At 42.4% G+C, this 21,715-nt stretch overlaps 1 protein-coding gene across 1 annotated transcript in view; it reads left to right on the top strand.

Moving 5' to 3' along the window:
* LOC145403958 (RING finger protein 17-like) overlaps positions 1-21,715 on the top strand; it is a 64,424-nt gene that overhangs the window by 20,161 nt on the left and 22,548 nt on the right. Inside the window, exons 4-6 of the mRNA XM_080275560.1 lie at positions 12,117-12,239; positions 14,484-14,561; positions 15,362-15,647. Coding sequence (XP_080131686.1) covers positions 12,117-12,239; positions 14,484-14,561; positions 15,362-15,647 — 487 coding nt within the window. The remainder of the gene's footprint in view (positions 1-12,116; positions 12,240-14,483; positions 14,562-15,361; positions 15,648-21,715) is intronic.

The following is a 21,715-nucleotide window of genomic DNA, read 5'->3' as shown; positions in this document are numbered from 1 at the left end:
AAAGAATGAGGACAAGAGGTGGGATAATAGAGGGAAGAGGGAGTTAACCCATGACGTCCAGGTGTCATGTATAGATGACTGCCTGGAAACATCCGGTTGGCATGTATACGTGGTCTGTTATTTCATGGCATTGTTTGAATATTTCGTGGGTAATTACCACCACAGGCAAACACTGGCAACCTTCCTGCATGCATCCCAGTCATGCTTTGGTTACCTGCATACCTCCATCATGGATAGACCTACACAAAAAGTTTTCCCTATGTCCAGTGAGGCATCAGCCAGCCAGACTCAATTTTGTTGCCATAGTGACTGCACTCTCCTGCTCACACCACCTCACACACACATCACACTTCTCAAAGCCTACGCGGAAATGGTGTGTGTGGTTGATTGCAGTATTCTGAAATTTTTTTTTTTTTTTGTGGAGGGCTAGTATAAGCCTTACTTGTGCCAAGCAACCACTAAAAACATGAAAAGTTACCCCACTTCCAAAGGCTCTCTCTCTACGCACTACCTGGGCAATCTGTGGCCATCAGCTTGAAGTCAAAGGGTTGATGAGTTTTATGACACTTAGTTTTTTATTTTTGGCTAAGTATTAGCTGAGATATTATGGGAAAAAAAAAAATCCAAAAAAAAAATCAGCTAGGGGAAGGGGCCACGGAAATAAATGCCGGATGCCATGGGTTAAGGAAGGAAACAGGAATGGGGAAACAACAGGGATTAAGTGAGAGAGGAGAGGAAATAAGGAAGGAGAGATGAAAAGAGAATAGCATGGAAAGAGACATCTTGCGGCAGACAGCAACACTTTAAAACCCACGCATTACATTTATTTCTTCATTATTTTATTTTTTAAAAATATTCTTGTAGTGGACTGTCGTAACCTTGAGATTGACGCAAGTTGAGTGATGTAACCTGAGACCTTACTGCATTTTTGTATAAGAACAGTTTTGAGCAGTACCCTGCTTTCTGTCTCCCTCAGATAACTGATGATGGATGCTGGGAGACAAAACTGCTTGATTTCTTGCACAAAACAGTGGTGGAGAAGGAATGCCATGTCACAGTTTTGGAAGAGCCAGTTGCTGGGGAGCCACTTCAGGTCAAGGATCGATAATTTTTTTTCTTTCTTTTTTTTTTGACTTACCATGCATATTTTAATCCTATAGTACGTACTTTTTTTAAAGCTATATTATTACAAAGTTAAGACTATCAGGTATACTGACAGTGATTAATGTAATCTTTAAGACTAGATGCTTTCATTGTTCAGTGGAGTAATTTAGTTTTGTATGATATTAATACACATATACAGTACAGTAAATCCTCATTACACTATGGCTCCTGTTATTATTATTATTATTATTTATTATTATTATTTTATCAGGTCCACAGTAAATTCAGAAAAATTCTCAAACCTCCATCTCTACATGTAAAGTGTATTGTACTGTATCTTTTAAAAAGGCTTCAAGATGCTTGCCTGTGTCATCCTTTGTCACTTTGTAGCAGCTGTCCACATTGCTTTATCTCTGGCAGCCTCCCTGTTCAGTTCCTTTTCCCAGAGGTCACACTCTATTACCTCAAGGAGGGTCTTTTTTTGGCCTGCTTCTTGCAACATTACCCTTGATGTTCACACCTCTCACCATCCATACCCAGTTATCATCTTCCATCCTCTCAACATGCCCAGACTAGCTTAGTCCACATGTACCCCTCCACATCACAACACCAATACATTCAAATCCCATTCTTCCTCTCAACACTTAAATTGTAGTCCTAGCTCCCCTAGGTCTGTCATTCAGGGATACACTACACATCCATCTAATCATTGTCATTTCTGCAGGTTTTAGTCTACGAATATCCTCTTCCATTTCTGCCAAGGTCTTACTACCATATGACATTAGACTCCTAACACATGCCACATACAAGGATCCCTAAGCATGGAGGGAAAACCTTCTCAGTATTAGGTGAGGCAACATCTCCCTGAACTTCCACCTCTTCTGACCCTAGCCACAGAGTTAGCGCCTGTCCCACCTCCAGCACATAACATGCCCTCCAAATAACACAGCTCTTTCACTCTCTCCAGAGACTCCAGCAAAGCAATCCTTTTGTGCCTCTCAATCTCTACATGCTGTCCCCAACATACAGCACACACAAAATCAGCATTGTTTTGCACCCTAATTCTAATACCACTACATCTCTTATACACCCACATATCTCAGACACTGCACAAGATGAGTTAACTTCCCACACCCTTGTGGCAAACTGCACATGGCCATACTCCCTCTGCTTTTACAGTACCACCACCAGCCATAGATATTGTCACTTTTGTTTTATCTGCATTTCCTCTCAAACCCTGGTGCCGCCATTCCATCTTTCCACCTCCTAAATCTTTCCTCTGTCTCGCTTTCATTATCTGCAGTCAACACCAGATCATCAGTATACAATATCTCCCATGGGGGTCCATTTCTGAAGTCAAGTGAGAGAGCTTCAAGCACCATGACAAACAATAAGGGACTCAAGACTGCCCCATGATGCTTGCCAGCATTCACTGAGAACCCATCACTCAAATTTCCATTCACTCATGTGGGTGAGAGCACCAACATAGCCAAAACCACTATAACTAGCCACTGTTTGATATCAAGCTTTCTCATTGTCCACTTCATCACCTCCCTAGAGACCCTGTCAAAGGTCTTAACCATTTCTGCAAAACCAAAGCATACATCTCCCTTTTCTTCCCTATATATTTTTCCTGAAGGTGTTGGACAATAACTGTGGCATCAGTGGTTCCTTTGCCTAGCATAAACCCAAACTGCACCTCATTAGTATTCACTCTCCTTTATCAAACCTTCTAGGACTTTCTCCATTACCTTTATTATCTGGTCCAAAGTTTTATTCATTCATTCATTCATCTTGCCCTGAGTTGCCCCATGAGGAACTTAGGAGCCCAGGGCTGGGCAAGTTGGTCCTGACATTTAAGATGAGAGTGACTTTCGTAATTTCTTCTTTCTGGATATCATCCTACCCCTGGGGGTAGGGGGGGTTTTCATACCCCTGGGGGTAGGGTTTTTTTTTCAAGAATACTCCCCCAGTATCCCTGCTTGTCGTAAAAGGCGACTAAAAGGGTTGGCGGAGGGTTAGTGCCCCTCCCTGGAAAACAACTAACTAAAAAAACAAACAATAAGCCCCGGACAAGGACTGACCAAACGATGACGACCAAGGACCGGACAAAGGACATGGTAATTGGAACTTGGAATGTAAGGGGAGCAAATGATGAGGTGAAAAAGAGAGAGATTATCCAGGTGCTTGAGGGTGTGAAAGTGGATGTATGTGGAATAACTGAAACAAAATGGAGAGGAGAAAGTGTGAGAGAATGGGAGTATGGATAGGGTATATGTGCAGGAGTAGGTGAGAATGAGAGGGCAAAGGAAGGAGTATGTATAGTTATGAGTAAAAGATGGAAGAAGAGCATAAGACAGTATGGATCAGTTGGGTCAAGGATTGTGTGGGTAAAGTTGAAAGTTGGAATACAAATGTGGGCGATTGAGTGTGTGTATGCGCCAACGCAAGATCGTGCTAGAAGAGTGAGAGAAGAGTTCTGGACAAATGTAGAAGTGTGCATGGAAAAGTTTGGAAGGAATGAGAGAGTGTTTTTGATTGGTGATATGAATGGTAAAGTTGGGAATGTGAAGGTGGATGGAATAGTTGGTGAGTGGGGTGTGCCTGCTGAGATAGATGAGAATGGGAGTGCGTTAGTGGACATTTGTGGTGGGAGGGGGTTGGTGATAGCCAATACCCTCTTCAGTCATAAAATGATCCACAGGTATACATGGCGAGTGATGAGAAGGGTGGGTGGTGAACTGAATGAAAGGAAGGCAATGATTGATTATGTGTGTGTGGATGAAAGGATGCGAAAATGTGTAAAGGATGCAAGAGTTTATAGAGGTTGGGGGAGTGGACTTTCTGACCACTACTTGGTGGTGGCCAGAATTAGAATTCAAGTAAGATGGAGGAATAGAAGAAGGGAAAGACGAGTGGAAGGAGTAGTTGCAAGGAGAGTGGAAAAGTTACAAGAGGATGAGAAAAAGGCAGAGTATAAAAGAGAAGTGGAGGAACGATTGGGCAAATATGAATTGGAGCAGATGGGAGATGTGGAAGGTGTGTGTATTATATTTACAGAAGAAATATGTGCAGCATGTGATGTGGTGTGTGGAAGGAAGAGAAGACGGAGGGGAGTGCAAGGAACATCGTGGTGGAATGAAGAGGTGAAACAGGCTGTGGCACAAAATAAGAAAGCATACAATGAATGGATGAGAAATAGGGGCGTGGAAGAAGTTGACAGGCGGAAGAGAGAGTTATATGTAGAAAGAAAGAGAGAGGTGAAAAGATTAGTAAGAGAGAGTAAGAAGAGAGTGGATGAGGAATTTGGAAGGAATTTGAGTGTAAAGTGGAGGGACTGTAAGAAAATGTTCTGGAGAGAGGTGAAAAGAGTAAGACAGGGTGGAAGTGAAGTTAGCAGGGGAGTGAATGATGAAAATGGTAGATTGCTAGTGGAGAAGGGAGAAAAAGTGAGCAGATGGAGAGAACACTTTAAGGAATTGTTGAACATAAAGAATGGAAGTAATGCGAGTATAAGTGGCTGGGGAATGGCTGGGAGAAGGAGGGAGGTGAGAAGACAGGAAGAAATCAGTAGGATAGAAGTTGTGGAAGCAATGAAGAAAGTTAAATCGGGGAAAGCCCCAGGAATTGATGGAGTGTGTGGTGAAATGCTGAAGCATGGGGGAGAGATAGTAGTAGAATGGATGTGGAAGATGTGCAGATTGGCCTGGGAGGAAGGTAGAGTCCTGGAGGATTGGAAGTCAGGTATAATTATTCCCTTGTACAAAGGAAAAGGGGAAAAAGAAGTGTGTGGGGCATTTGTCTTCTTAGTATAATAGGAAAAGTGTATGGTAGGATACTTATTGACAGAGTTAGAGAAAGAACAGAGAAATTAGTTGGAGAAGAACAGGGAGGCTTTAGGAAGGGAAGAGGTTGTGTAGATCAGATATTCATTCTTAGATCTTTAGTGGAAAAGTTTCTAGAGAAGGGAAAGAAGTTGTATGCGACTCTCATGGATTTGGAGAAAGCATATGACAGGGTGGATAGACAAGGATTGTGGAAAGTGTTAAGAATATATGGAGTAGATGGGAAGTTGTTGAATGCTGTGAAGAGTATGTATGATGGTGTGAAGGCTGCAGTGCGTGTGGATGGTGAACTAAGTGAATTTTTCTCTTTGAAAGTTGGGTTGAAACAGGGATGTGTCATGTCTCCTTGGTTGTTCAATTTGTACATGGATGGGGTAATAAAAGAGGTACAAGGTAGGATAGTGGATGTTGGAGTGGCCCTGGTGAGAGAGGATAGTGTTTGGAAACTCCCTGTACTGTTGTTTGCAGATGATACTGTATTGTTGAGTGAAGATGAAGGGGAGCTGTAAGGCTTGGTGGATGAGTTTGAGAGAGTGTGTAAGAAACAGAATCTAAAGGTGAATGTAGGGAAGAGTAAAGTGATGGTCTTTGAGAGAGGTGAAGTCAGTGAATGTACAGCGAGATTGGATGGTGAGGAATTGGAAAATGTGAGTACGTTTAAGTACTTGGGTAGTGTGATGAGTAAGGATGGAGGTTTGGAGGGTGAAGTGCTTGAAAGGGTACAGCAGGGAAGAAAGGTTGCTGGTTCTTTGAAAGCAGTGATAAGAAACAGGGAAGTGAGCATGGAAGTGAAAAAGTTACTACATGACAGTATTGTGATACCAACTCTAACGTATGGAAGTGAAGCTTGGACATTGTTGGAAGGACACAAGTCAAGAGTGAGAGCAGTGGAAATGAGTTATTTAAGAGGAGCCTGTGGAGTCACGTGGAGAGACAGGCTGACGAATGAGGATATAAAGGAGCGTTGTGGTGTGGATGTGGATGTGATAGGAAGCGTTATGAGGAACACACTGAGGTGGTTTGGCCATGTGGAGAGGATGGAGGGTGAAAGACTGACGAAGAGAGTGTATGTGAGTGAGGTGGAGGGGGGAAGAGGGAGGGGGAGGCCGAGGATGAGATGGAGAGATGGGGTGAAGTATATGAGAGAGGGGGGTGTGAGTTGGGAGTAGGGCAGTGAAATGGCGGGGGACAGGGCGACTTGGAGGCGATTTGTTTGTGGCCACCCCAAACGGGATTGAGGCGTCTGGCAATAGATAGATAGATAGATTGATAGATCCTTCCCCGTATACACATTTGCAGTCACACTCTTCAGCCAGTCATCTGGGACATCACACTCATGTATAATCAAGTTTATCAACTCAGTAACTAAGCCAACTCCTATGTCTCCTGAGGCCTGCAACAGTTAGCCCAGACACAGCTGCCACCTTCCCTAACTGCATGTTTCTTATTACTCTGTTCACAGTAGCAGCATCAGTCAAAGGCCAAGGGGGCAAACACTGGATTCGCTGACTCCAAACCTTCCCAGTTCCAGTCAGACTTCTCATCAAGCAACCAGTTATTATGCTTTCTCCAGGCATCTTTAATATCATTACCATCCACTACTACCTTTCCTTCATCATTTTTCACACGCTGCACTTCTGTGACATTCCTGATTTCACTGTCCATCTGATTTGCCGCCTTAAATACCACATTCTTCCTTTCAGCACTATTTGGGTTGTCCAGTTAAAGTATGAGACTTAGATTTTGCCTTGTATGCCTCCTTTCTGGCCGTATGTTTGGCAGCCAAGTGTTCCTTTCTGGCTGTATGCTTGGCAGGCAAGTGTTCCTCTCATATCACTTGTTATCCATTTCCAGAAGTCTTCTTTTCTCCTTAACCACACCTTCTTCACCTTCATCCCACCACCATGTTATGTCTTGGAGGGCCCTTTGTCTATTCACACACTGAATCAATAACTCACGAAAGACTGCTTGAGAGCTCTACTGCTCATTGACACTTCTTTCTACATCTCCCTGTTTGGCTACTACTCTAATCTTGCTATAGAATGCATCCCTTACTACTTGGTTTTCAACTTTCATATTTTCCTCCTGGGTGCATAGGTCTTCTTTTTTGTCTCCCACTCCTTGAGCACCATGCCACATAAGAGTAATTTGTGTTGCTGCTCACACTTTTCACTCTGTATTATTTTAACATCTATTACCAACCACATATCAGCCCACCTGATCAGGAAATAGTCCGTCTGGGTACTATAACCCCCGCATCATATGTAATCAGCCTTCTCTATCATTTCCTAAACTACATGATGGACACTATCACGATCTTTGCCGCTCCAAATTCGATCATCCTTTCCCGTTCCTCATTCTTCTTACCAAATGCGCATCCACCTTGCATCCCTTAATATCCTTGAATTGCTTCACCTCTACTCATGCCCCCCAATTTACAATACCATTTGAATGGAAAAGTTGTGATTAGAGCCCATTCTTGATGTACAGTGGGAAGTTAGTGTATATTATAAAAGTTAGTGTATATTATAGGGAGAAAGTAAGAAATAAGCATGAGGAAGGTACCTATCTATGTATCTATTGCCAGACGCCTCAATCCCGTTCAGGGTGGCCACAAACAAATCGCCTCCACGTCGCTCTGTCCCCTGCCTTTTCACTGCCCCTCTCCCAACTCACACACCCCTCTCTCATATACCTCTCCACCCCATCCCTCCATCTCATCCTCGGCCTCCCCCTCCCTCTTCCCCCCTCCACCTCACTCACATACACTCTCTTCGTCAGTCTTTCGCCCTCCATCCTCTCCACATGGCCAAACCACCTCAGTGTATTCCTCCTAACGCTTCCTATCACATCCACATCCACACCACAATGCTCCTTTATATCCTTATTTGTCAGCCTGTCTCTCCATGTGACTCCACAGGCTCCTCTTAAATAACTCATTTCCACTGCTCTCACTCTTGACTTGTCCTTCCAGCAACCACCAAGCTTCACTACCATATGGTAGAGTTGGTATCACAATACTGTCATGTAGTAACTTTTTCACTTCCATGCTCACTTCCCTGCTTCTTATCACTGCTTTCAAGGAACGAGCAACCTTTCTTCCCTGCTGTACCCTTTCAAGCACTTCACTGTCCAAACCTCCATCCTTACTCATCACACTACCCAAGTACTTAAACGTACTCACATTTTCCAATTCCTCACCATCCAATCTCGCTGTACATTCACTGACTTCACCTCTCTCAAAGATCATCACTTTACTCTTCCCTACATTCACCTTTAGATTCCGTTTCTTACACACACTCCCAAACTCATCCACCAAGCCTTGCAGCTCCCCTTCGTCTTCACTCAACAACGCAGTATCATCTGCAAACAACAGTACAGTGAGTTTCCAAACACTATCCTCTCTCACCAGGGCCACTTCAACATCCACTACCCTACCTTGTACCTCTTTTATTACCCCATCCATGTACAGATTGAATAACCATGGAGACATGACACATTCCTGTTTCAACCCAACCTTCAAAGAGAAAAATTCACTCAGTTCACCGTCCACACCCACTGCAGCCTTAGCACCATCATACATACTCTTCACAGCATTCAACAACTTCCCATCTACTCCATATATTCTTAATACTTTCCACAATCCTTGTCTGTCCACCCTGTCATATGCTTTCTCCAAATCCATGAAAGCTGCATACAAATTCTTTCCCTTCTCTAGAAACTTTTCTACTAAAGATCTAAGAATGAATATCTGATCTACACAACCTCTTCCCTTCCTAAAGCCTCTTTGTTCTTCAACTAATTCCTCTGTTCTTTCTCTAACTCTGTCAGTAAGTATGCTACCATACACTTTTCCTTTTATACTAAGAAGACAGATGCCCCTATGATTACCACACACTTCTATTTCCCCTTTTCCTTTGTACAAGGGAATAATTATACCTGACTTCCAATCCTCCGGGACTCTACCTTCCTCCCAGGCCAATCTGCACATTTTCCACATCCATTCTACTACTATCTCTCCCCCATACTTCAGCATTTCACCACACACTCCATCATTTCCTGGGGCTTTCCCCGATTTAACTTTCTTCATTGCTTCCACAACTTCTATCCTACTGATTTTTTCCTGTCTTCTCACCTCCCTCCTTCTCCCAGCCATTCCCCAGCCACTTATACTTGCATTACTTCCCTTCTTTATGTTCAACAATTCCTTAAAGTGTTCTCTCCATCTGCTCACTTTTTCTTCCTTCTCCACTAGTAATCTACCATTTTTATCTTTCACTTCCTTGCTAACTTCACATCCACCCTGTCTTACTCTTTTCACCTCTTTCCAGAACATTTTCTTACAGTCCCTCCACTTTACACTCAAGTTCCTTCCAAATTGCTCATCCACTCTCTTCTTACTCTCTCTTACTAATCTTTTCACCTCTCTCTTTCTTTCTACATATAACTCTCTCTTCCACCTCTCAACTTCTTCCACGCCCCTATTTCTCATCCATTCATTGTATGCTTTCTTCTTTTGTGCCACAGCCTGTCTCACCTCTTGATTCCACCACGCTGTTCCTTGCACACCCCTCCGTCTTCTCTTCATCCCACACACCACATCACATGCTGCACATACTTCTTCTATAAATATCCTGCACACACCTTCCACGTCCCCCATCTGCTCCAGTTCATACTTTCCCAATCGTTCCTCCACTTCTCTCTTATACTGTGCCTTTTTCTCATCCTCTTGTAACCTTTCCACTCTTCTTACAAATACTTCTTCCCGTCCTTCCCTTCTTCTATTTCTCCACTTTAATTGGACCTTGATTCTGGCCACCACTAAGTAGTGGTCAGAAAGTCCACTCCCCCAACCTCTATAAACTCTTGCATCCTTTACACATTTTCGCATCCTTTCATCCACACACACATAATCAATCATTGCCTTCCTCTCATTCAGTTCACCACCCACCCTTCTCATCACTCGCCATGTATACATGTGGATCATTTTGTGTCTGGAGAGGGTATTGGCTATCACCAACCCCCTCCCAGCACAAATGTCCACTGACGCACTGCCATTCTCTTCTATGACAAGTAATTGCAGAAGTATGTATCATATCTTGTATTGTTTATTATTTTTATTACAGTAAAAGTCCTCCAATCCGACCACCAGTACTCCGAATATCCCAACACTTCAAATTTTTCTAGGCGAAATTTTTCGAAATTTCTGGCTTTTTTTTTTTTAAGGATTTATCTGGCTTGGACGTGTCCTTGGACTTGAATGTACCTGCCAGCAACTATTCAGATACACTTCTGTGCATTTCTGGTGTCTAAAACAATAACCCATATCATTATAAGTGTTTATTTAATGATTATATACATATTTCTAATGTTTTCAAAGGTCCCTCCCAATAGTCTGCAAAAACTAATACAGTAATACCCTGATATACGATACCCCTATATGCGTTACCCCCGGCTTAACAGTGGGGGTAGAAATACCACCATACCCCACCTAACGGTGTTCAAACCATGGTTTAACAATGTTTTTTTTTTTTTTTTACCAGTTTTGATGATATTTTAGACTAAAATTGTGTGTTTAGGTTGATTTATAAACAGTTTTTAGACTTAGATTAATGTGTTTTAGCAATAGGTAGGGTGAACATTGTCATTTTGGGGTACAGTTTACTAAGTTTGATTTTTTCCAGACTTATATGTGACGATTTTCAGATTTTATTTGTTGGTTTTAGTGAGTTACTGTATTTACAGATGTTAGGCTTAGGTAAACATCCTTTACAGCCGTTAGGCCATTTAGATTGGCATTAAACTTGCTTTTGGGCTCATTTGGGTGGGTTTTGGACTTGGTTGGGAGGTTAAACCCAAGGCTGGTAACGCTGCACATTACTTAACATGGTAAAAGTACCCCGATATATGATACCCTGCCTAATGATGGGTTTTTGCCTAACTAATTGCATCATTAAATTGGGGTATACCTGTAATCCAAAACAGCCTTGGTCCCCTGCCATTCAGATCAGAGGACTTTTACTGCATTATTATTATTCCATCCATCCATTCATCATTCAATCCAATGTTTCCTCATGAGGAGCGTAGGAGCCCTGGGGCAAGGCAAATTGGTCCTGACATTTAAGATGAGGGTGACCAGCCTCACTCATCTCTGAGTGGCATTATTTGAGCAATAAACTCCAACCACCCCTTGGATATAAACCTACCCACGTTCAATCTGGTTGGAGCACCTTAATTACCCACTAAACCACCAGGTACCATACTTTGGTTATGTGGTTACCACCCAGCCTAGTAAATGGTTTCTTGGTGTCCAGGAAACCACTTGGCTTGTCACTTCAGTGTAGAGTCACCCATAGGCAGAAGGAAGAAGAAAGAATGAGGGTAAGAAAGACAGAAGAGGAAGGATGGAAGAGAGGAAAGGGCAGACACCCAAAGCAGCACTACATTGAGTAAGTGGATTATTATTTTTATTAGTGGTAGGTGGGGGTGCTCACCTTCCACTCACTCGATATAGTGCTGCTCTTGTGTGGCAGCCCTTTCCTCTCTTCCTTCCCTTGTTCCTTAATTCCTCTCATGTCCTCCTTTCCTTCTTTCTTTCCTCTTCCTTCTGTCTGTGGATGACTCTACAATGAGTGACAAGTCAAATGATTTCCTGTACACCAGGAAACCATTTTCCACGCTGCTTGGTAACCATATAACCAATTTATGGTGCCTGGTGGTTTAGCGGGCAATTAAGGTGCTCCAATCGGAATGAGCTTGTGTAGGTTTATATCCATTGGGTGATTGGCATTTATTGTTCATGTATTGCCACTCATGGATGCATGAGGCTGGTCACTGTCATCTTAAATGTCAGGACCAACTTGCTTAGCCCCAGGCTCCTGCGCTTCTTATGGGGCAACATAAGATTGGATGATGGATAGATGGATGGTGTTATTATTTATAATTCATTTTATTTATTTTTATTTATTTATTTATTTTTTAATGACATTCAGGAGGTATGAATTGGTTTTTGTGCATTGTGATATGTTCAGCAAAAATTTTTCTTAACTTTACCTTTCTTTGACAAGAAACAATTAAGTTTCTTATCTGTGTATGATTAACTATAATGGCATATATGTCTTTCAAGTGAAGTTGTGAACGTTATGTTTATTTTTACTCCTGGGGCAGGTACGACTGGAAATTTCTGATATCAATTTGGATGTGGCAAAGTTGCTTGTGGAGAAAATGAAGGTGTGCTGCTGGGCCCCCACCTTCATGCACGTGACAGAGGAACAGCAGTCTGTTGATGTGGTGAGTAGCATGTGGCAGATTATGGGTGTTGGCATTATAATGAGTGGTAATTAAGGATGCTTGTATAATGTGATGGTGTAAATTTAAGGTCTCTGTTCCCCAGTGTGTGTGATGTAATATCGAACATAATTCCTGTAATCATGTTGGAATATACTGAACTGGGAACCCTTGGCCCTCCTAAAAGTACAGTACATGTATGTAGTCCTTGGAACTGGGTCTCCTACTTACCTTGGGCCCTGTAAAGCTAGGTCATCATAAAGTTCAGACCACAAAATTGTCATAGGGGTTAAGTCTGCATATTTCAAGTTACCATTTATAAAAAGGCCATATTCAAGACCAGAGACTCTAGCCATTTTCAGGTCATGTCCCCCTTATCCTTGGTTCACATCTTCACTTTCTTCTTTCCCAAGTTCCTGCTATCATCTGACTGAAAACTTATTCCTGAATTATTGTTGTTGTTATTGTTGTCACAGGTTCAAGCAGATGTCACCCAGTTGTGTACAGGCTGAAATAGCCATGCTGCAATGCTCTATCTCCCTTTTTGGGGGGTGGGGGATATATTTTATTGATTTGGAGAAAGCTTTCGACTGAGTCCCTAGGGAGATAGTGAAGTGGGCAATAAGAAAGCTTGGGATTGGTGAGTGGTTGGTTAAAGTGGCTATGGCTGTGTTGAGGTTGAATGGAGATTTGAGTGATGAATTTTCTGTGAATGTTGTGGTGCTTCAGTGCTCAGTCTTGAGCCCCTTATTGTTTATCATGGTGTTTAAAGCCCTCTCACATGACATCAGAAATGGACTTCCGAGGGAGATGTTGTATGCCTATGATTTAATGTTTATTTCTGAGAATGAAAGGGAGGTGGAGGAAAGATTTAGGAAGTAGAAAGATGGTATGGCAGCATAAGGGTTTGAGAGGAAATGTGGATAAAACAAAAATGATGGTATCTAGGCTGGTGGCAGTACTGTAAAAGCAGAGGGAGTGTCGCCACATGTAGTTTGCCACAAGGGTGTGGGAAGTAACTCCATCTTGTGCAGATAAGAGATGTAGTGATAAAGGTAGAATGCGAGGTAATGCTGATTTCATGTGTACGGTGTGTTGGGGAGAGCATAGAGATTGTCCTGCATGAAAGGATTGATCTTGCTGGTGTGTCTTTGGAGTGTGTGGAAGAGTTTTGTTATTTGAGGGACATGTTACATGCTGGAGGTGGGGTGGGAGCTAGTTCTGTGGCTAGGGTAAGTAATGGTTGGAGGATGTTCAGGGAGCTGTTGCCTCTTCTGGCATTGAGAGGGAGCTCACTTTGTGCTAAGGGAAATATTGTATGCGGCATGTGTTAGGAGTGTAATACTGTATAGTAGTGAGACCTGGGCAGTAAAGCAACAGGATATTCTTAGACTCAGAGATATAGAAATGACAGTGATTAGTTGGATGTGCTTTGTATTCTTGAAAGCAAGGCCTGGGGGGTGGGGGCTTGGTTTATGATTGAAAATTTGAGACCATTGATGCGATTGGATGTATTCATGTTGTGATTAGGGGTAGATTGAGATGGTTTGTACATGTGGAGAGGATAGAGGATGACAGTTGGGTGTGGAAGGTGAGAAGTGTGAACGTCTGGAATGGGATTGCGAGAGGCAGACTGAAAAAGACCTAGGATGAGGGAGAAGAGGCTGAATAGAGAGGCTGCAAGAGATCAAGCAATGTGGAGAACTGCCATTAGGTGAAAAGACTGATGCATGGAAGCATGCTGAAGCCTCTATAAATGATACAGTATGAACAGACTGTCCATAAACTATTGGGCAGTTGTCTGATAATTATCAGGCACATACTAAGGGGATCTGACATGTAGTATTAGCATTTCAGACAGAAAATCTGATCTGATTGATATGGGGTCAAGGTGCCTCCCATAACTGAATAAACTAGACCGGTGGTAGCCAGAATTATTTCCAAAAAATTGCTGTAGAGTTGCCTGTGTCACTGCTTTCCCACCCAATGTAACTCATACTACTTTTTTTTTTTTTTTTTTTTTTTTTTTTTTTTTTTTAAAGTAATGTTTTGGCCCCAATGCTCCGATTTATATGGGACAAACTGGGATTGGATGATGATGATGAAGAAGAGGAGGATTTGGAGTATTATTCATGAATCAACTGTTTTGATGATTTTTTTTTTCTTTTTTATTGTATTCCATTGTTACATTTTGCTAGTTTTAAAAATTTCACATGACCTGATTCTCAAGGGTGCCCCTTGCCTCAGTGTCCCAGCCCCCTCATGGCCATGCCCTTAAATCCAGTTATCTACAGTGGGAGTAGAAAGGATAGCTTAAGAGGACAAGTGAGGAGGCAGAGGAAAGGAAAAGAAGGAAACCCAATGGAAAGGCTATATGAAAAAATATGTTGAGTTATCCAGTAAGCATATCATATGGACATTTAGATGATGATGATGTTGATTTTAGGGGGGTTTAATGCATATGAAGTGGAGCCAATAATTTCAGATGCCTGACTGAATGGATGTAAGGCCCACTGGTCTTTCAGTTGATAGTTGTATTACTGTTTGTGCTTTCCTTTTCTGTTTCTGTTTTTTCACCCACATTACAGATACAGTAATCCTCCTTATAAGTCAAGAAATGCATTTCAGAATGCCAAACCTTATTCTGTACAAATGAATTTGTACTGTAAATTGAGAAAAACTGGCAAATCAGCTTTGTAGGTAGGAAAGGAAACTTAATAGGCTATTTTTTCATAAATGTCCATAGACTTGCTGTTAAAAAGAATGTAGGAAAAAAGGTAACATAATGAGGACTTACCATATTTATATCAAGGAAAGGGTTAGGGAGATTATATTGATTTTTTTTTTTTTCCATAACATTTTAGGTTGTTGAGTTTGAACACTTACATGAAGAATGTGCCCTGGAAACTGATGAAGATTTTATTTATTTTTTGTCTCTGCCTAATACAATAGGTTGTTGAGTACACTGAATCATGTTACAAAGAATGTGATCAAGCAGCATGATTTTTATTTTTTGCCCCCTCCTGTACCTAACCTCTGGAAAGTATATATAACAGGTAGAATCCTTGTATGAAGAATGTGGTCTGGCATCTTGATGAAGATTCCCTTTTTTATGCACACAATAGGTTGTTGAAGAGGTGGAGTCTATATACGAAGACTGTGATCAGATAACCTCTCTGCCAACTATTTTGCCACCACTGCTGCCAAAGGACCCCACAGAGATGTTTGCTGTGAAAGTAACAGGAATCAAGGACCCAGGATGTGTTTATGTGGCTCCAGTCGTGTCAAATGCCTTGCCTGTGTCTTCCTACCAAGAAGCACTTGCATCACACGATAAACGATACCAAAAGTTCATTGATTATGTGAACACTAACATAAACAGCTTTCCATTGGCCAGTCACCTGAAAATAGGTATGTGTATCTGTATGTGTTTTTGTGTGAAAACATAAAATTTTACACTATTCAGTAGAAATTTTATATAAAACTTTTAGTTAATCACTGCATTATTATTATTATTATTATTATTTTTATTGTTATTATTTGTGGTAGGTGGGGGCGCTCACCATCCACTCACTCGATGTAGTGCTGCTCTCGGGTGTCTGCTCTTTCCTCTTCTCTCTCCATTTCTTCCTTCCTCTTCTGTCTTTCTTTACTTCATTCTTTCCTCGTTCTTCTGCTTACAGGTGACTTTACATTCTCTCTTTTGTCTTTCTGTCTTTCATTCTTTCCTCTTCCTTCTGCCTATGGGTGACTCTATACTGAGTGACAAGCCTAATGGTTTCCTGTACACCAGGAAACCATTTGCTACACTGGGTGATAACCATATAACCAAATTTTGGCACTTGGTGGTTTAGTGGGTAATTACAGCACTCCAATCGGATTGAACTGGTGAAGGTTTATATCCAAGGGATGGTTGGGGTTATTGCTCATGTAATGCCACTCAGGGATGAGTGAGGCTGGTCACCCTCATCTTAAATGTCACGACCAAATTGCCTAGCCCCAGGCTTCTACGCTTCTCATGGGGCAACGTAGAATTGGATGATGGATGGATTGATGGGTTGTTATTATTATTATTATTATTTCTGGTATTATTGTTGATGTTGTTGTTGTTGTTCCTCCTCCTCCTCCTCCTCCTCTGTCTTCTTCTTCTTCTTCCTGCTTCTGTCATGAGTGAGACCAGTGGAAATTAGTTGAGAGGATCGTGTGAAGTTATTTGAAGAGAAGATAGTCAGATGAGGAAGTGAAGGAGTACCGTATTTTGTGGCATATTAGACTCTGCAGTGTGAAAGACGCACCCTAATTCTGGAAGGGCAGTTCTGAGAAAAAAAGTATGTCTCAACCAAGACTACAGAAAAGTTGCTTGGTATGAGTAGTTTTCACTCAAATACTCGCTCACCTTTCAGAATCTCAATTCAGTACTGTATACCTCTATTTGGTATTTATTTTTATGTAAATGAAGGGTACAAGACAAGAAAACAACAAGCACCCCTTCCTAACAAAAAGTTACCTGTTCCATGATACCATCTTAACATCTTTACAACATCTTTATGAAGTCCACCTTTCAGAATTCTGTTCAGTACTGTAGATGTCTTTGGCTTCTTTATTTTTATGTAAAAGAAGGGTACAAGACAAGAAAACAAATGAACAACCCAATCCTTACAAAAAGTTACGTCTTTATCACAACGCCATCTTAACACTCTGTTTATGAAGTCCAATCAGTGTTGCCAAGTGGAAATTCTATCAGTCCGCTAGACTGGTTTTAAAAATGTTAAAAATATGTCAGATTAGGAAAAATCAGCCAAAAAACCTGCCAGACAGGACTTTAAAAACCGCTAGATATAGAGTAAAAATAAGAAATAAAAAACTTCCTGCTAGATTGGTTTTAAAATCTCAAGATTTAGCAGGAAAACCACAAAATTGGCAACACTGAGTCCGAGTCCTTTTGTACAGTAATTTGAGACAATGTTCATCTCTATTAAAGTATAATAAATATGTATCAATATATAGATATAAGTATTATATTTCGTGAAGTGAACTTAAAACATCTGTCCATCCATAGATGGATGTATGGATGTTGTTTTAAGTTCATTTCACGAAAAATAATACACTCGACCCTCGATTTTCCGGACTAAAAAGGGGGGAAACCAGTCCAGGAATCGCAAAAGTCCGGCCCCACATACCATTCCCTGGACTATTACCATACTTTGGTCGAGTGATATGAGTATGGATATGCTTCTGGAAGCTGGTCTGAGGCAGGCGAGGGGGAAGAGATGACAGTATTTGTGTATGATATCATGTGCTGGGTGTTGTTTTGATGTTCCTTGGTGTGTGTGGATGTGTTGTCATGTAGTGTAATGGATGTTGTGGGTTTGTGGAGGCTGTAGTGAGAATTTGGGTGCTTTTCATGTCTAGATGATCCTGGACTTTGAGGACTCTGGTTTCTTGATGTAGGTGGTCTGTGGGTGTAGTAGCTGTGCAGCCTGTGATTATATTTAGGGCCTTGTTCTGTATGGTCTGTAGAGTGTTGTAGTGTGTTTCAGTGAGTTTAGGAGCCCAAGCAGGGCTTCCATAATTCATCACTGAACGTATATATTGTTTGTATACTGTGGTGGTGGTGATTTCTTTGTTGTGTCCAAATGTTGTGTGGGCAAGTGACCTCAGGGCATTGAGTCTTGGTGTTATTTTATTTTTAATGTTTGTGATGTGTTGTTTAAAAGACACAGATGTATGTTACACCAAGGATTATGGATGTGCGTGTGTGTGTGGTAGGGGAGTGTTGTTTATGGAGAGGTATGGAATGTGACTGTGTTCTGCTGTCCAGTTTGTGAGAAGGGTCACTGTAGATTTGGCTGGGGCTATTTTGAGCCTGTTTGTGGTGAATCATTTGTGTAGTGTGTTGTGGTAAGGTTGGAGGATGTGTGCAGCTGTGTTTGTGTTTTGGTGTGTACATGTGAGTGTTATATCATCTGCATGGGAAGTTGTTGGATTCAAGATGTTTAACTATGTACTTATACTTTACTTTACCAAGAGAAGATATGACAGCCATTGGTCTGTAATCAGAAGGGTCAGAGGAGATTTCTTTGGAATTGGGTGGATATTAGCTTATTTCCATGAAGTAGGGAATGAAGAAGTATGTATGCATAATCTGAATAATTTAGCTAGAACAGAGGCAAATTCTGGGGAACACTTTTTCAAAACAATTGGAGGAATTCCATCTGTGCCTGGAGCTCTATTGGTTGGTAAATTGTCTAGGATGGAGTTTACACATCTTGCTGTATTTTAAGAGGAACAGTTTCGGGAGAGTCAAGTTCTAGTACTGGAACATTCTGGCTGATTTCCTCAGTGGTAGAATTTCTGGCACATGTACTGGCAAAGATATTTGCTTTCCCACACAGGTCATTTGTAATGTTGCCATCTGAAGATTTTAGTGGGGGAATGGATGATGGCTTGTTAAAGTTATTATTGAAAGAATTGAGAGTTGACTAGAATATTCTGTTGTCATTAGGGTTGTTAAATATTTTTGATGGTTGATTTGGAAGAAAATGTGATTTAGTGAGATTTTATTACAGCATTGGCATGGTTTCTAGCAATTTTAAATTGACAGAGTGATTCAGATGTTTTTTAAGTAAGAGTTATATTTTAATGACTTTTAGGCCATTGCTCTGGCAGTTTCTATCAAACCATTTTGGAGAGTTCAGTCTTTTAGTGAACTGTTGACTTGGTGTGGTGCCCGGAAGTGATAAAGAGTTGTATCTGGTTCATTTTATATGACCAAAAGTTCGGTTTAGTGAGAGGGTGTGGCCAGGGCATGGCTGTTTCCTTGCGAACGTGATCAGAATGTAGATTAAGTTACTTAGTTGCTAAATCATTTTTTTTCTACTGTAATTTACTAGCAGTAAGTCTCTTTATAATATAAAAACTCATGTGAGAAGGAATATGTGCCTATGGTCACATAAGCCAGCATAACGTACGCATGTGCCAAGTGGTGTGAAGCATGATGATTTTCACTGTTTTTTTCGATGCAAGTGTATAGCGAGAGATTGTTGGAGAGTAAATCTCGTAATTAGGAAATGTCATTTTTGGGGGTAATCGATTGTAAGGGGAAAGGCATCACATTGAGTCTATCACGAGTCTATAATAATGAAAATTTTAAATTGCGTAAGCCGTCATCCCCCCCCCCCCTTTTTTTTTTTCCCACCACGCATACCATGAGATGCTGACTCACTCACCGGCTTTGAAATGTGACGGGTGGTCGGTACTGTAGTCATCACCCCCCCCCCCCACCCACCCCACTCCAAGGAATTCTGAAATGTTGTGTTTGATCACACGAGGTTAATCCATTGGCCTCATTGGAGAAGCGAGTCTGTGTTCCCGCTCATCTCCCCTGTATTCCTTGAGTCGGATAGTGAGCGGATCAAAGTGTGGAGGTCAGTCCCAATGAGTGAGTCAAGGTCAAGGTCCCAGTGTAGAAGTCAAGATCAAGAATATGAGAAGATTGGACCACTGAACTATGAGCTCTGAGGGACGGTTAAAGGGAGCCACAATGGACTGAACCTGGGACAAAGGAGCTAAGTTTTGTGGAATTTGATATTAGGACCATATATTTTTTTGAACAACATGCCAACAGATTCAGGTTTAATCTGTAAGGCTAGTAGATGGGAAGTAATCCCTCCAATATCCGGACGCCCATTTTCCGGACATCCCCAATAACCGGACATTTTCGTCCCGGGATCGATATTCCCAAAATGGGCCAAAAACGGCAAAAAACTCGGGAAAAAATCCGACTTTTTCCCGCCCTTAATTTGAAGTTGGCGCGGGCGAGCTGTGTTTTGGTGCATTGTTCTGCCGACATCCACTAGAGCGCCCCTGCATCCTCCCCACTTACCGCCCGTCTCTTGTTGTGTATGCATGCTCGTCGTCATGGCCGCCCACGTGCTCGCTTTTGTGGTGGTGCCTTACCTGCTGCAGGCTCTCCTGCTGCTCTCGTGCCTCTCCTTCGTGTGTGTGATGATGGCCCCGCTGCCTGAGAAGAGGAAGAGAGTGGTTTTGACTCTGGAGAAGAAGAGGGAGATATTGGACAAGGTGGATGCGGGATGGTCTACCTCATGTATCCTCTGTGAATTCAACCTGGCCCTGTCTACTTTGTTTGATATCAAGAGATCCCGCGACAAACTCATGCAGTACACGGCTGTCTTCTTGTCGAAAAGCAAACGCAACGTGGAGAGGAAGGTGATGTATACTCCCAAGTATGCAGAAGTCGACTGCTTTACGTTGATTTGGTATCGACAGCAACGTGCTGCTGGTGTGATGGTGCTTGACACGGAGCTGAAGGCTGCTGCTGAGAAGTTCGCAAGGCTTCACGACGCCCTAGACTTCAAGGCATCCGAAGGTTGGCTCTTCACGTTCAAGTTACGACATGGCCTTACCAACCGTAAGTCTTATGGCGAAGCTTTGGACGCCAACGAGGATGGAGTTGACGAGTTTCGGCATAAGATGATGGGCTTAATCGACAGGGAGGGCCTAACTCTCGGTCAAGTCTACAACGCTGACGAAACTGGCTTATTCTATCGCTCTTTGCCTACGAACACTCTAGCTGAGGAGACGGAGAAGCGTGTACCTGGCCGCAAGCTCTGCAAGCAACAGATCTTTGCTTTGTGTTGTGCCAATGCTAACAGCATGCACTGGCTCAAGCCCATTGTTGTTGGCCATGCAAAGCAGCCTCGGTGTCTTCGTGGGGTGATGGATGTCCTTCCTATCGTCTGGTACCATTCCTTGAAGGCATGGTTCACAGCCCAGATCTTCAAAGACTGGTTCCACCGCCATTTCGTCAAGGAGGTCATCCATTACCAGACGGAGAAACTGGGAATCCCACGCGACCAGGTAAAGGCTCTCCTTCTCCTCGACAATGCACTTGCCCACCCGTGCAACAAAGAGTTGGTGGCTGAGAATGGGCGCATTAGGTGTATGTTTCTGCCACTTAATACTACTGCTCTCATCCAACCAATGGACCAAGGAGTGATCGTGGGAACGAAGAGGCTGTACTGGCGGAAGTTCCTGGACAAGGTGATGGTTGTCTTCAAGGACGAGGACGAGCGCAGGGAGGGACGGGACACGCGAGGCCAGCGGACTTTAGAAAACATTCGTCGCTACATCATCAAGTCTGCCATCTACCACTGGGCCAGTGCATGGAAGGAAATCCCTGTCAAGACTCTAGAAAATGGTTGGTCTCATCTGCTTCTCGGAACGGATGTGGAGCACGATTTCCTAGGTTTTGACGTGGATGACTTCCATGCACGTCTACTTGCGCTTGGCATTGATGTTGATGTGGACAAAGTGCGTGAGTGGTTGGATGACGACGAGGGCGATCCTTGGTATCATACCATGTCTGATATCGAGATCGCATCTTCAGTTGCACGTGTCAGTACCCAGCTTGAAGATTCCGATGAGGACGGCGACGATGATGCGGACTCCTCTCAGCG

The sequence above is a fragment of the Coenobita brevimanus genome, chromosome 62 (assembly GCF_032717465.1).
Source record: "Coenobita brevimanus isolate Jiangsu-jjx chromosome 62, ASM3271746v2, whole genome shotgun sequence".
NCBI lineage: Eukaryota > Metazoa > Arthropoda > Malacostraca > Decapoda > Coenobitidae > Coenobita > Coenobita brevimanus.
Note: the sequence above shows the minus strand (reverse complement) of the source record. Positions and strands in the feature narration are given on the sequence as shown.